Source organism: Strigops habroptila, chromosome 10 (genome assembly GCF_004027225.2).
Source record: "Strigops habroptila isolate Jane chromosome 10, bStrHab1.2.pri, whole genome shotgun sequence".
Classification (NCBI taxonomy): domain Eukaryota; kingdom Metazoa; phylum Chordata; class Aves; order Psittaciformes; family Psittacidae; genus Strigops; species Strigops habroptila.
In genome coordinates this window covers 28,521,531-28,536,190 of record NC_046359.1, presented here as the reverse complement: position 1 = coordinate 28,536,190, position 14,660 = coordinate 28,521,531, and the positions used below count along the sequence as shown (strand labels likewise).

At 38.8% G+C, this 14,660-nt stretch overlaps 1 protein-coding gene across 1 annotated transcript in view; it reads left to right on the top strand.

Annotated features, from left to right (window-relative positions):
- The window catches only part of PRKCE (protein kinase C epsilon), a 286,416-nt gene that overhangs the window by 220,532 nt on the left and 51,224 nt on the right, over nt 1-14,660 (top strand). The window contains exon 11 of the mRNA XM_030499576.1: nt 13,960-14,114. Coding sequence (XP_030355436.1) covers nt 13,960-14,114 — 155 coding nt within the window. The remainder of the gene's footprint in view (nt 1-13,959; nt 14,115-14,660) is intronic.

Sequence of the window (14,660 nt, the reverse complement as noted above, 5' to 3'; positions counted from 1 at the left end):
CCACATTCTTTCTCAGAAGCAGCTTGGCTAGATTAAGTCATGCAGGGGACAACCTGTGCTTTAGACAGAAAATCTTCCTGTACCAGAAATTCCCATTGTACCAAACATTAATTGTCTTCCTTTGGGGTATAAATTTAATTACCATTGGCTCAGATTTGTTCGTACCTTTAGAAATAGATACATGCTGTCTGTTAGCGAGAGTAATAGCCAGCCTGAGCACCAGGCACTGGGAGTGACCCAGCACAGGCCACCCTGAGTGCCTGGTGCAGCCCCACAGGGTCAGCTGTGATAAGCAGAGCTGGGTACTGGGAAGGGTATTTACTGACAGCCCCCAACCTGGTAGGGGGATGAAACAAATCCAGGGTTCATTCAGGAGCCAGGGCCAGAGGTGCACACCTGCGGCTCTGGGCTGGACTGAAACAGGGCTCACAGGGGCAGCGTTGAGGGGTTGTCCCTTCCCAGGGGAGGCTGGGCAGGGACTTTGGGGCCTGTAAGTGCCCTTAGGGCTCTCAAGGTATCACTAGCAATTTTGTAAGTGCTAAGTGATAAATTTGAGGCTACGGAGGATGACAGTGCTCGGCTCAACTGAAAGTCCTGGACTGAGGTAGTCTGTCATGGTCCCATCTGCCTGTATCAGTTCATGTAGTAGCTCTGTTTATATGCTGAATAGAAGAATCTGTGCATATCTTAGTTATTTTGAACTAGGCATATTGATTTGAATTTGTATTGTCTTAAATGCTAACTTTTTTTGAGTTTATTTATAGCTATAATTTCATTCTTCCTTTTTGTTGTGGGTTTGTTGGGTAGGGTTTTTCTGCATGAGAGCAGATCAAAGCATGAAAACCAAGTTTGTGGGTGGAATAGTGGTGTGTACAAGAGTCACAAGAGAGAGCACATGAAGGTTACGTTTCCCTCTCTGGCAGCTGCTCTCTAGCAGAGCAAGTTATCTGGTTTCTGCTTAGCAACAGAGGCTGCACAGAGACTTGCTTAGAACATTTACCCACGGTGGACACTCTGCCCATAAGCTCCTCTTCATACTAACTTCCATCTCCCCATGACAAGGGAATTTGTATGTTGTCATGTTTCCACAGGTAGGTTTCATGAAAAGCACTGAAAACCTTTAGAAACTATTATGTATTATCACCATCTAATAGAACTTTTATGTTAACTGTTACCTAGGGCAGCCTAGGAGTAAGAAATATAGTGTAAGAGGTAATGAAGAGAGGACACAATTTTGTGTTTGGCCTTGCACCATGGCTGAAGTTAGCAACAGGTCTTTTAGTCTCTCTCTTCCCAAATAGCCTGATTCAGTGATAATTTTGTGTTGTCCTCTTTGAATGAAGTATACACTTCCCAAAGTGTAGATGAGCATCTCTTCTTTCATTGCTGCAGTCAATGCAATGAAGCTTGCTCAATGGGAAGTAGGCTGGGCATCTGTAAAAAGTGAGGTATAAAATGCAATCCCTGGAGTTTAGCAAAGTGAGATGGTTCCTGAGGTTCCAGCAGCAGCTCCAGCACACAGCAAAGGCTGCAGCTCCCTCAGGTTAGGCAGGAGATGCCCTGCAAGCACTTCTCCTGGTACTGCTTTAACTAATTGTCATACTGTTTCTCCCCGTACATCCTAACTCTCCCCCTTCTTAGCATGTACTCAGTCCCTGTGCAGAGAAACTTTGAGTCTGTATTACTAAAAACAGTATCAGTGAAAAGTTGGTCTGTTGTTGAGTCTTGTTATGGTATTTTGTTACAACTAACGATAGTATACATTTGAGCTCATCATATTCTTGTATATGTCTGAAGGCCTGATCTTGAACTAGAGGAAATCAACATCAGCATGTTAATGTGCCTGTCACTGCTTGACCACTATGAAGTAATACCTGTAAGCAAAGAGGGGTCCTGAAGAAAAAGCTGGAGTTAGATGGAGACATTTCTTAACTTACTTTAGAGAGCAACACATCTATTTTTCTGTCATAGTTACTTTGTTCTGGCTCAGCCAGGTTCCCAAAGAGAAAGTCTCTTTGGTAAAGACTGCAAAATAATACTATGCTGTTTTTCTTTCATGTGAGTGGAAACACCAGTTACTCATGCTAATGTCTCATTTTATGAAACTTGAAATCCTCAGCAAGGTTTTGTTAGTACAAATGCAACTATTTTTTACTATTCAGAACATCATGTTCGAGTAAAAAGAGACTTTAAGTTATTTCTGGCATCCAGGGCATAGTTTGTGAACTGATATGACAGTATCTCATATAAATTTTCCATCTGGATAATCACACTGCAGTAGAAGTTCTTACTGTGTTGTCAAGCTAGAACCAACTGTTGTCACTGGCTGACCTTTGTTTTTAAGTACGTGGGAATATTACTGAAACGCTTCACATAATAGAGAAGAGCTGTTTCTCTGTAGTGCAGTGAATATCTTTATGTTGCCAAAGACTTCATTCATCTCCTTCTTTTGAATGGAGCACAAGATTCCCTGTTCTCGCCCACCAAAACTTTCTAAAAGTATAAATGAGCCAATTTCTTACCACTTAATCTCACAAAATGTCCTATAGGAGTCAGTGGCCTGGTCTAATGAATAAAAGTTAAAAAATCAAGTCCTAAAAGAAGGGCAGAGAATGTTTTATTGTGCTCTGACGTGTAAAATTGCTGAATACAAAATACTGTGTGCCCCTAGGTGCGTCAGTGAATAATCTTTTTTGTTTTTTCCTTAGTGCAAAATGATTGAGTTAGTTACAAGAGTAAGGAGGTATAAAGAACATATGAAGGAGCACTCTGATGGGAACATTAATTATGAATGACTTACTGATGAATGTAAGGGAAATGCTAGCCAGCTAGAGGCTGGATAATTATCAGCTCCAAAGAATAAAAAGCTTGTACTGAGAAACTGGTAAAAGCCCTCTATTTAATGCTCATACTTTGTTTCCTGAGTTTCATTTGGTGATTCCTCTTCAGAAAAAAAACACATTAGCTGTGGGGAAGTACCAGTCTTTTCACCCACCCCCCCTTTTTTGCTCAGGCAAAAATATCAAAGTAAAAGCAGTAAAGAATATCTGGTAGCAAATGTTTCTGTAACATATGGGGCATCATAAATGGAATATCTAAGCAGTACGTATAGAAGCTGGCCCTGCTGCAGCAGTTTTCCAAAGCTTATTCCCACCTAACAGGGAAAGAGGTTTGAAAGCTTTGGGAGAACTCTGGTTTACTTCTTTCTTAATAAATGCGCTAATGTTCATGTCAAGCTCCTATTACCCAAGTTAACTTACAGTACAACATATCAAATGCTTGAATAACTTCTGTACCCATCTGCATTGCCTTCTTTCTTTTTACAGTGTCTCTACTCTGTACAAGTACAGTTTAGAGCTGGAAGGAGGGGGGCAGGTTTTTCCCATGCTGAATTCTGTGATGCAAGACACTCTCCTTTCACAGGCTGGTGCAATGGCAAAAATGTGTTTTTTCATGGAGAGAGAGGAAAGCTCTACACATCTGTGCTTTCTTTTCTTACACATTCTGAAAATGTAAACAGTTATGGAAATTTAAATCTAAAATATGGTCATGTATTTCTGCTCTTTTTTATCTCTGCCCTTTTGGGCTCATTATGCCTGGTCCTCATACCTGTAACTGGAAATCATATCTCAACAGACTTCTTTGTCTGGGTAGCTTTTTACAAGTAAGCCACCGGTAAAGACATTGTAGTGTCCTCCTGAGTCACGACACGACTGATGGTTTCATAGGTCTGAGAAGACAGCTTCTGCCTTTCAGTGATTGCATCCCTAGAAACAAACAGCATTGTTGCAATCTATCATGACAGTGATATAGGACTTGTCCACTCAGCTAATTACTTTTGGTTGTGGGTTGTTTTTTTTCTGCAGTGATGGATAATTTCTCAGAAAATGGTTGTCAAATTAGTATTTTGTCCCATCATTTTCATTATCTTATTTAACTGGGTTCCTTTTCCTTCTGATACCACTGCTGCTGGACTAACTGGCTGCATTCTCCGGAGTCATCTCTATTGGATGTGTAGCATTTCATGCCTTTCCTTGTGTTCTCCAAGACATAAACTAGGTGCCCAGACAGCATAAGAAAATGGGAGTTATAAAGACAAGAAAGGTTCAAAAACCAGCCTTAGGGGCTGAGGAGATACCTAGGACATGTGCCATCTCTGTCCAAGCTCTTTGGTAGAATACAAACAGGTTCAAAGTTGTTCTTAGAAGTTCTGAAGTGGCTTCAAAAACTACATAGTTCTAAATGGAAGACAGTGTTTATATTTTTTCCTATAAGAATCAGAACAAAGGAATATTAATAGCTGCCTGCACATTGTAACATTTTCTGCATAATGACATTTTGCAGGCTTGATATAATTTTCTGCCCTGTGCATCAGGCCATTAAATGAGAGGTCTTTAAAATTATCTCATCAGAACAGGGTTTTTTTCCAAACACCACCAAAAGAAGATGAGATCAAAAAATTTCATAAAAGGCGCTTTCCACAGCTTATCTGTCATCAAATGAAGGTATTAGGGAAATGGCCTGAGAAGCTTTTCCTACTTTATACCCCTTTTGAACTACAAAACACACCATTTCTGCAGAGGATTCCAGTTGTGTTTCTCCTTTGTATGACAGGAAGGGCACAAAGAGCATGTTACACCAGCTAGCACACTTCTGGGGTCCCTGGTCTCAGGGCTTGCTTGGGCTTTCAGGGAGCAGGCAGGGATCAGGGTTGCTGTCCCAGTGAGCAGCAGTCCTTCCCTGAGCGACCTGTGGAGCTCTTGGCTACCAAAACTGCAGCTTGGGGCAGACTGAAAGATTTGCACCAAGTCCCAGAAAAATCCAGCGACAACAGAAAACATATCTCTCCAGGATCATTTGGAGTTAAAGACTTTCCCAAAGTTAGAAGTCTTTTTATTTCAGTTCATTTCTAAGGTTGGATGGTAGGAGCTGATGAAATGGCAATGATTTGATTTGTTCTGCATTTTCGTTGCATGCCCTCAGCTAAAAAATTCCACATATTAGAGCATTAAAAATTTAATCCTGATCTAAACCCCATCTGAGCTAAAGAGGATCTCACCACTAAACACTGTAGATACTATGTCAGAACATTAGATATTACATTACAGGTGTCACCGAAAACCTTCACATAGGCACAAGGCATAATGTCCATTAGTAACTGAGAAGAACAAAAACCACAAAAATTCTATTCTTTTTTTTTAAGTGGGAAGAAACCAAAAATATAAATATAAATATAAATACCCCATATTTAGGTATTAATATGAATTCTCTGTCTATGCAAGAAACTGAAGTAGAACTAGAATTTTATGTCATATTCTTAGTGAGTAAACTGACATCTCTGTGGAGACCAGGCTGAACAACTCTCCGCCTGCTGTTTCTGTGCTACACTGAATTAGTCTAAACTTTATCTTTTTTAGAAAACAGGATTAATGACATCTTGAACTGTATTTCCTTTTTACTTGCTCTAGTATGAGCCTGATGCACCAACTAATCCAATGCATTGTGAATTTGGTGCAGATAGTAATCCGACAGAATTCATTCTCTGAAAAAACAGTAGGAAGTCTGTATTCAAACATCAGGTATTTGTAAGTTACACAGTAAAACGCTCTGTGTAAGGGACGCAACCTTCATTTGTTATTCTGATGTGTATATTATTGTTAGTTGCAGCTTCCTGGGTATAGATTTTATTCATACTCATACTTTATTGTATTCCAAAATTTATGGTACAGATGAAGGCCCATACATTTCAAAAGCGATGTTTAAGTCAGTGGATTTTGCTGGCCGCAGTAATGTGGATTAGATTCTTTGAATAACTGAAACAACTAAACTTTTCTAGAAGTATTAATGCTAAGGGATAACCAAACTGTGCAATTTTTCACACCCTACGAATTTGGGACAGGCTGGCTTCTCTTCATTTTGGACAGCTTTAGAGTGTTCTTGATCTGTCTTTGGAAAAATCATTAAACAAGACTTCCTTCTTGAATGCCAGTCTAGGTAAAACTTAATCATCCCTTGACATTTTTTGAAAAGAATAGGTGATGTCCAAGCGGTCCTGGCTAATGTTTCCTGCTTTGAATCCTAAGTTGTAATTTCCGTAGTTCTGTAATGTACTGCTAGCACACAGTAAGTCCCACACCCCAAGCCAGCCACTTTATCTCGATGTACATACACCAGCCATGTTTTCCTTGTGAAACAGTATGATGGGATGCGTTAGGGGCATGAAAAACATTTTAAAAACCCCATTCTGTTCCAGTATCAATTGATATTCCACATAGAGGCAATATAAATCTCCCATGACAGAAGCGGCATACCATGTCTGCTTTATGAAGGTTAGAGATCTCAAACATCTTGCTCAAAAACCCTTTTCCAGGGACTCACATTATAGATGAGTAAATGCTACAATGCAAATCTTTACCATAATACAGTGTACAGGTTTTGAGAACCTCTGTACTGATTCTCAAAGCGCTATTCGGAAACTAATTTGTAGCTTTTTCTGGCCCTTCACATGATAGGATATGGTATGATAGGAGAGAGATTTTTTTGAGAATTATTCCAGTGTCTCAAGGAGGGCCAGCTCTTCTTGAAACCATTTTCAGGCCTTTAAAAGTGATTTTTATCCCACAGGCTCTCAATTGACATGATGTCTGAGGTCTCTGCGAACAGAATAGAAACACTTTGTGATCAGTTTTGTAAAATCAAGAAAAAACAATGACCAGTTCTTTGCATAAGAAACAAAGGTGGAAAGCACAGAAGTGTTTCTCTGAGGGTAGTATGCAACTTCCAGCACAGCTAGGGATTGATATTTTGAGTAAGGTAAGCACAATAAGTAATGCAAATGATTTGCAGCACTGAAAAGATTTCCCAGTGGATTTTTCTATAAGTACTGAAACAGACTACCAGTGGAGGACAAGGAATGCTTAGCAGTGGTGATTTTTTAAGAGCTGATCAGAATAATTTCAGGAACTCATGCAATTTTCTGACCTGTGAGGCAGATTATGTTCAAGGAATACTATACTGGCTTATGATGATGATGAGGGGACTGAGAAGGAAACAGAGCATTTCTGGCACAGCAAGAGACCCCACTGCAATCGGGTACAGACAAACCCACCTGCCCTCCAGCAGACCAGACTAGCAGAGGCTTCTGCTTCTAGGTCTTTTCTGGCCAAAGGGAGTCCACTCAGCAGGATTGTTCAGGTTCGCGGTTAGATCACTGTCTCACAGAGCCCAGAGACTGCCTTGCAGCATTGAAAAGCTTAGTTCCCCTTGGCTTAGGTACAGCTGATCCTGCCTGGCAGCTGTGACATAAGCTAGATGACCTTGCAAGACGGCTTTGTCCGATTTTGTGTGGTTCTCTGATTCTCTCTGGTCTGTGTTTTAACTTTGAGGTCATTCTTTCTTTCAAGCGCAAAAAACTGGATTCAAAATTGAATACAGGGCAAGTCCCTAGCTGGAATAGTATTCACCAGCTTGAGAGAAATTTGATGTGTCTGATCGACAAAAACATCCCTTAATACAAAATCTGAATGCATGCAATTTTTGTTACGTGGAAGATGCAGATATCCTGTGTGAAATTTAAGATAACAGTTCCTATGTACAGGGCATTTATTCCAAGAAGTATGGGATTCTTAGAAAATGTTCCCTTCTTATTTGGAACTGCATGAACGCCTGGTACAAAACAGGAAAAACAACACAATTAGCCTTGTGTATAAACACTAAAATCAGAGACAGATAAGGTGTCATAGTGTCCTGTTAAAGATTGTTACTGTAAACTTCAAAAAGGAATCAAATGAATAGGAGAGAGCTTTTTGCTGTTTTCTTTAGTATTGAACCTGGGTTTTCTCTTGTTTTTGTATTCATCCCTCTTAATGCTGGGATTGTAGAAGATGAATCTGCCATCCTAGTTAGTCTTCTGCTTGCTGTGTTGAAGGCTTCTTGCATACAGTTTTGTATACAGTGTGCCTGTGCAATTTCCATCAGAAGCAGGAAATGTTTATTCAAGTTCTGAGGGGTGGGACAGTTGCTATAGTTTTAGGTAATTTTAAACAAACTGTTTGAGCATCCTGTTTAAATAGAGTTAAGTAATCATAGTTTCGTACTAGTTGGAAAAGAATTCCATACATGCATGATATGAATAAAATATCATCTTACAGAGCATACCAAGGTGATATATTCATCTGACTTCTTGTGCAATCGAAGTTATATCTTTTACCTTTGTTTTGCAACAAGTTTGGTGGCTGAACATGTTCCATTATGTAACAACTCTACTAGAATATGAACTCTTCTGCATTTAAATTTACCTATATTTAATACACGTATTAGTTTCCTTGATATTTTCAGTAGCCTCTGGAGAAATCTAATTCAAATACTTTCTGAAATCGGGGGAAAAACGTGTATTCACACAAAGAAGGTAGTTTAGGGAACTAGTGAGAATCAGGAAGAATTCATTCACAGCTAGTTGTATGAAAACATAAATGAAGGAAAAAATGAAGTGCACTGGTAAGATTTGGTTTTAGTCTTATTATTTGTATTTATTTATTTGTTTGTTTGTTTTTTTATTGAGGAGTCTGTGTTTGATACTTTTCCTGAACTCACTCTTTTTAAGTGTTGTAAGGGTAGAACAACGGGAGACAAAAAATAATAGCAAAAATATTTGTTCTGAGGCTTGCAGCATGGATGCGTATCTCATATTTGAAACTGGGAGACAGACTGTGTAATTTCTTTTTTGGTTTGTAATATTTCAGTAACGATGCTGTGCTGAAGTGCATATTGGGTCCCCCACCTGACAGGACTCGATTGAAAGGAAAAAAAAGTTTGTATTCTTCAGATAGCAGTAGTAATTGTACTTGGCCTTATGTCTGCCAATGGGTTGTCTTCAAGCTGCAATCTCATGTTAATGAGATTTTAAGTGGAAAACAAACAAAGGACAGACAGGTTAATGACTGATAACAACTAAAGAAAAAATCTTTTAAGGGCTACACAATAATTAATATAAACAATACATCAAAGTCTTTCCATGTCTAAGCTTTCATACAGGGTTTACGTAGAAGCTTGTTCCTCAACAATGGTATTATTCCACATCTAAACAAGTAATAGACTCTATAGTGTCATCTCTTAAATCAAAACTGATTGGCAAGATTATATGTTCTTACTGTTAGGAAGGTCTTGGTCATTAATCACACCTTCAGAAAAAGGAGCTTCACAAAAACTGAGTCTGTTATGTCCTGAGAGTTTATTACTATTGATGTTTTTGGAAATCACCTCCCCTTTTCCAAATAAAACACATGTACATTATTTTAAAAGAAACAAAAGGTAGAAGCTCTATCCAGTAGAAAAATGTCTAAAAAAAAAAAGTGAATATAAACTGGCATGGAGCGCACATAATGTACAGGCTGATGTTAACAAAAAGCATGTAAGTAAAACTACAAATCAGAGAATGGTTTTGAAGAAGGAAGGCTCTGGCAATAATCAGAAGAAAGAATGAAGGATTGGTTAGTAGGATTTACTGTAGAGCTGTATTGAATGTCAAGGAGGATGAAAAATGGAATTGGGGCACAATTAAAGGAGTAGAATGAGAGAAAAGGTGAAACCAGGTTTCTAGTTTGCGTGACAAGTGAAGTCCAGATAGTGACAGGGAGAGACTAGACAAGAAGTTGCTTTTGGAGTCCAGTTTTGATGAAGACACAAAGCATGCAGGAGACTGTCTGAATTAAGAAAATCAAGAGGTGAGACTGGAATGATAGAAATGTTCAGACAGACAGTTAGGCATTCCAGTATAGTAGTTAAATTTATAGTCAGAAAATACTAGGGAAATACAGAATGAAGTTGAACTTTTTTTGTCTTGACTTCTAGCCAGTTTATTTCATGTCCACTTTGCTTTTAAAATCTCTTACCCATGCTCTCTGCTCTGTTTTTCTTTCCATTTATTATTTTAAGTATTCTCATTCAACCATACCTTTTGAGAAATTCAAGGAAAAGCAGGTATGATTAAGGGCTAAAATAAACCCTGTAAAGAATCTAATTACTTCAGAAAACATATTAGTTTACTTTGCGGTACTTCTCTTTTGCTTTATAGATGCCAAGAGAGGATTAATCTAAAATCTTTGTTTGTGATTTTGCCTTTTATTTTGGTTTATATAATTGAAGAGTTCCCAGGACTGCTTTACATTTATTTTGTTCATCAAAACATACTTCTCAAATGTTATGAAAATGGAGTCCAAAAATAATGCAGTCCAAACCAAACCCATCCAATTTTCTCTTGGAACACAATCAATGATAAAGTCATACCTTGTATCTCATTTTTAACTGAGTAAATGCTGTGTTGTCCCTTAATGTATAATTCTTTAGAGCATTCACTTTATGTTCTCCCACTTCAATATGATACCCTGGTGGCACATGTAGTCACCAGGTACATATGCATATATCAGGCAGCATACAGTTATTTCACAATCACTATTTGAGGATTAAATCCTCTCTGCACTGAAGTCAGAGGTCTCATTGGGTCACTCTGTGTGTGTGCTTACATTATCATAGAAAGGAAATACTCAGAGGGTTAGGAACCTCTATTTTGATCACTAATTTTTAATGAACGTGGGGGGGAAAGTAGTGTGTCTGTTGTTCAGGTTCTGGGAAAGAGAAGAAAAATGAATTTAACCAATCTCAGCTCATATTTGTAAAATATTTTCTCTTCTCTTGCATCCTCTTTTCACGTAAATTTGAGTCACAGCTGATCTTGTCATTGTCCTGACCAAAAACAGACGAGAGAGTGGTTTGAAGAAAGTAGTTTTCATAGGGGCTGAATGTATTTCATGAAAAAGATGGCACCTTCTAATGCTGAAACTCTGGCCTGCATTGCACATGCATATTGTGCATCTTATTGTTTACCCCATGTTAGTGAGTGCAAATTAGTATTTTTCATCTCTCAAAATCAGACCCTTTCCCAGACTCACTGCAAACAGAACAGACCCTTCAAAGTTTCTTTTTTCTACCTGTAAATTCCCATCAGGAAGCTGAAATGTGCAACCATGAAAGCTGGAAAAGTAACTTGAAATACCAGTGTGTAGCACAGAAATGCAACAGAGCAATTTCAGTCACTGAGCTGTTAATTCTGGTTTTAGTAGGTATACTTTTGAAGAGGTAGTCAACTAAGCTTCAGAATCTGCCAGAAATATCCCTTCCAATTGGGAATAGGATGTGCGTAATAAGGAAGATGTGAAAGAGGACACGAGAGTGAGCACTCTCCAGCTCTGGGAATGGAGCTGCTGCTAAAGCTTTCATTTAGACTGTCTAATGATAAAACATTCTGCTGAACAATCCAGGGTAAATTTTTGGTTGGCTAAACTGGAAATGTTCTAAAAAGGACTGAGCCAAAGTAAAAGATCTTGAAGTTTTAGCTAAACACAATTTCTGATATTTAGAATCAGCAATTAGGCATTTTGTGAGTGTCACAAAAAACGTTGGTTCTGCTTGGATCAAACATAGAGTATCTAATATAAAAATGATACCGTGTATATCCTGACATGTTAGGAAGTAGCCCTGATCTATGCAATTGTGTCAACTAGCCTTTTTGCATTGTTTTTTTGAGGGAAAGGGTTATGCACCGTCCCTAGCAGCTGGCAGAGCAGTGGTATAACTGTCTCAAATCAGTGGCAAGTTGAGGATCGCCATTCGGGAGTCACAGTTGTAAGACACTGCACAATCGCTTTGCATCAGCATCATTTGTTTTATACTTGTGATTCGGGTGCAGCAGAAAGCTAGCAATGTTGGGAATGAGTATGGCTGCTCAGGAGAGTGAGAATTGCAGTTTCCTTTTCCTGGCTGTGCCTACTCACATCGAGACTGTTGACTTTGGAAAGGTTAAAATAGCAGTGTAAGGTTCAATTTCAACAAGTGTTAGGAGAAGATACTTTAGCCAAATGTTCGTCAGACACTCCCCAGCCTGTGTTGCAAAGGGACACTCATACTCACACTGCTCTTCAGAAATACTCAGTCTGTAACAAAGGACAATGCCTGCATCTTCTTCTTAGGGATGTTGCAAAGAAGGTGATATTTAAAGCCTACACTAATGTCAAGAGATCTGCGCTATGATTTTGAATGTTTATCATCAGTGGTGCTGAGCATTGCAAAAAAGAACAAAGGGATGACTCCGAAGGCATGCTCATTTGAGTGCATGGTACGGCCAGAATTGATGCAATTCTGCACTAGGTTTTCCTTAGCAGGGAATGGTAAGAAAAATGTTGGAAAATGTACCAAAGTTGTTAATGATGTTTTACCAAGAATGCCAGTCCACCTGGATCCTGAATTTGATCCAGTCTGGCAGTCTCTGTGTTCCCAAGATATGGGGGGAAAGGCACAGGTTTTTTTCCTGCATCCTTTTTCTGTAATCAGCAAAAAGTCAGCCAAACATTTCTAGCCTTCTGCAGGAAACATCCCTGATAAGTATAACATTTAGGCAGTTAATGAGCAGGATTAATGCACACGCTTAAGTTTAAGGTTATTTTTAAGTGCTGAGCCTTGAATCTAAGCTGTAGAGTACATGATTAAAGACAAATGGCAAACATTTATGAATTTCTGGACTCATACATATAAACTATGTAATCTGCAGGCTTGGATTCACTTGTAGGAGGTTAATTAACTTCCGTCTTCTGTTGGTTTTGCTTGTCCAAAGCAGTGTTGCATCTTGTCTCCTTTTCTTCAATCCAGCACACCAGACACCATGAGCTACAGCCTAACTGCAGTGTGATGTGAAAGCTGGAGAGGGGCTCCTTTTGGTGAAGTCCCATGATTATACACTAGTATATTGTGTGACCGGAGAATGAAATGTTTGTGTCACATGAGTGAGGAGTATATGCACAGATCCGTTCACCACGTGACATGAGAATTACCTCCTCCTTGTCTAAACTGATGTGCATATAGATGTAGATGGTTTACAGTAAAGAAATAAAGAATGTGAATTAGGCTTCAAACCAAGGGTGAATGGGCAAAGAGGTGACGATTTATGGCTGTTAATATAGATTAGGGAGAACTATAAAAATTTTAAGAAACATTTACAAAAGATAGGATCTAAATTATATCAAGCGGAGGTGTGTCATTTCTTTGCTTCTGTCTTTATCTGCATTGCCAGTTTAGACCATAAATGATTCAAGATGCCAAGCACACATTTAATTTACTGATGTTCTCAATTCTGACTATTTCACTGAGTGCTTAACTTTTGAGAGGTTATTTTTTTCTGAAACACGCCAAAATAGGGTGATTGCTTGAGAATCTCAGTTCTCAAGTAAAGTTCATTTATAATTCTCCACCATGGAAATAAGCTTGAAAACTTCAGAGTGATATGCATCAGATGAAAATAAAAACAACCTAATATATATTTTAATAATGTAGTTATATTTCATTGTCTTATGAGAGGTGAGGCAATTCAAAAAGTCCTATGTAAGTGTTTGAGATTGGCAGCACTGGTTTCTATAGTTTATCAATCCTAATTTGTTTTTACATAATTTGGGAAAGATGCTTTGCAGACAAAGTAGTTGGTAGAAGATAAGAGAAGAAATGAAGAGCCCGAAATTCACCCAGCAACCTGTCAATAGTTGGCAGAATTGACTTTATCTCTTTATTGTTATGGCTAAACTTTAAAAGAAACAGCAACATTTAAGTATCTCCATTATTACCTAAAATTGATTATAATTCCATCTGTATTTGTTGATGTGAGAAGATTTGTGTCTCTCTGGGTTATTACTACATTTTGATTCTATTCCCTTTGTCTCATTTCTCACTTTGAGACTCTTGTCTCGTTTTCTTTAGGTTTGGGGGATTTTGGTTGTCAGCTTTTCCTTTTTCAGAATTGTAGCATTTGTTTCTTTCATTTCTTGACATAAATGCTCCAGTCACCTAAAGTGTAGCTTCAAGCAGTCCTTTGTGTTGCTAAAAGAAATTAGCTAAATAGCACTGTTTAATTAATTTCAGGACCGCCTCTTTTTCGTCATGGAATATGTAAATGGAGGAGACCTAATGTTTCAAATCCAGCGCTCACGCAAATTTGATGAACCTCGATCCCGCTTTTATGCAGCAGAGGTCACATCAGCACTCATGTTTCTTCACCAACATGGCGTCATCTACAGGTACTTTTTTTGGTCAAAAATAAAGTATTCTTGAGGCTTCAGGCTGGTTTTGGCTGAAATCCTCTGTCTCTCAGCAACCAGATTTAGATTAGTTGTTTGTTCCAATTTGCTTACATAGAACTTTTTTAGGCTGTTTACCATTGAGAATGTTAACATTTGAATAGCCTCTGCAGCAGTCGCCAGCTGTGTGTGCCAGTTTTGTATTATAGTCCAAATAAAGCGGTTTTGAAAAAGCTTGGCACAGTGTGACCCAGAGGTGACCTTTCTGCAGATTGGTGCAATCTCTTCACTTTCCTCTCTGTGCCATAGATTTCCTCTTGGTTTCTAACTCCCTGCCACTTCCTGAGTTTGTTTGTCCTAGTTGTCTCCACTTGAATACAATCGGGATGGTCGTTTGCAATGCTTTACTTGTGCCCCTTCCTCTTGACTGTTTGGGTGAAGGCTTAGTCACCAGCAGGAAGTGTCTCTTTGCAGACAATTCTGATTTGCTTGCAAGTACCCTGCATCTATTTGAACCTCCCTCCACCCCCCACCCCCGCCCAGATC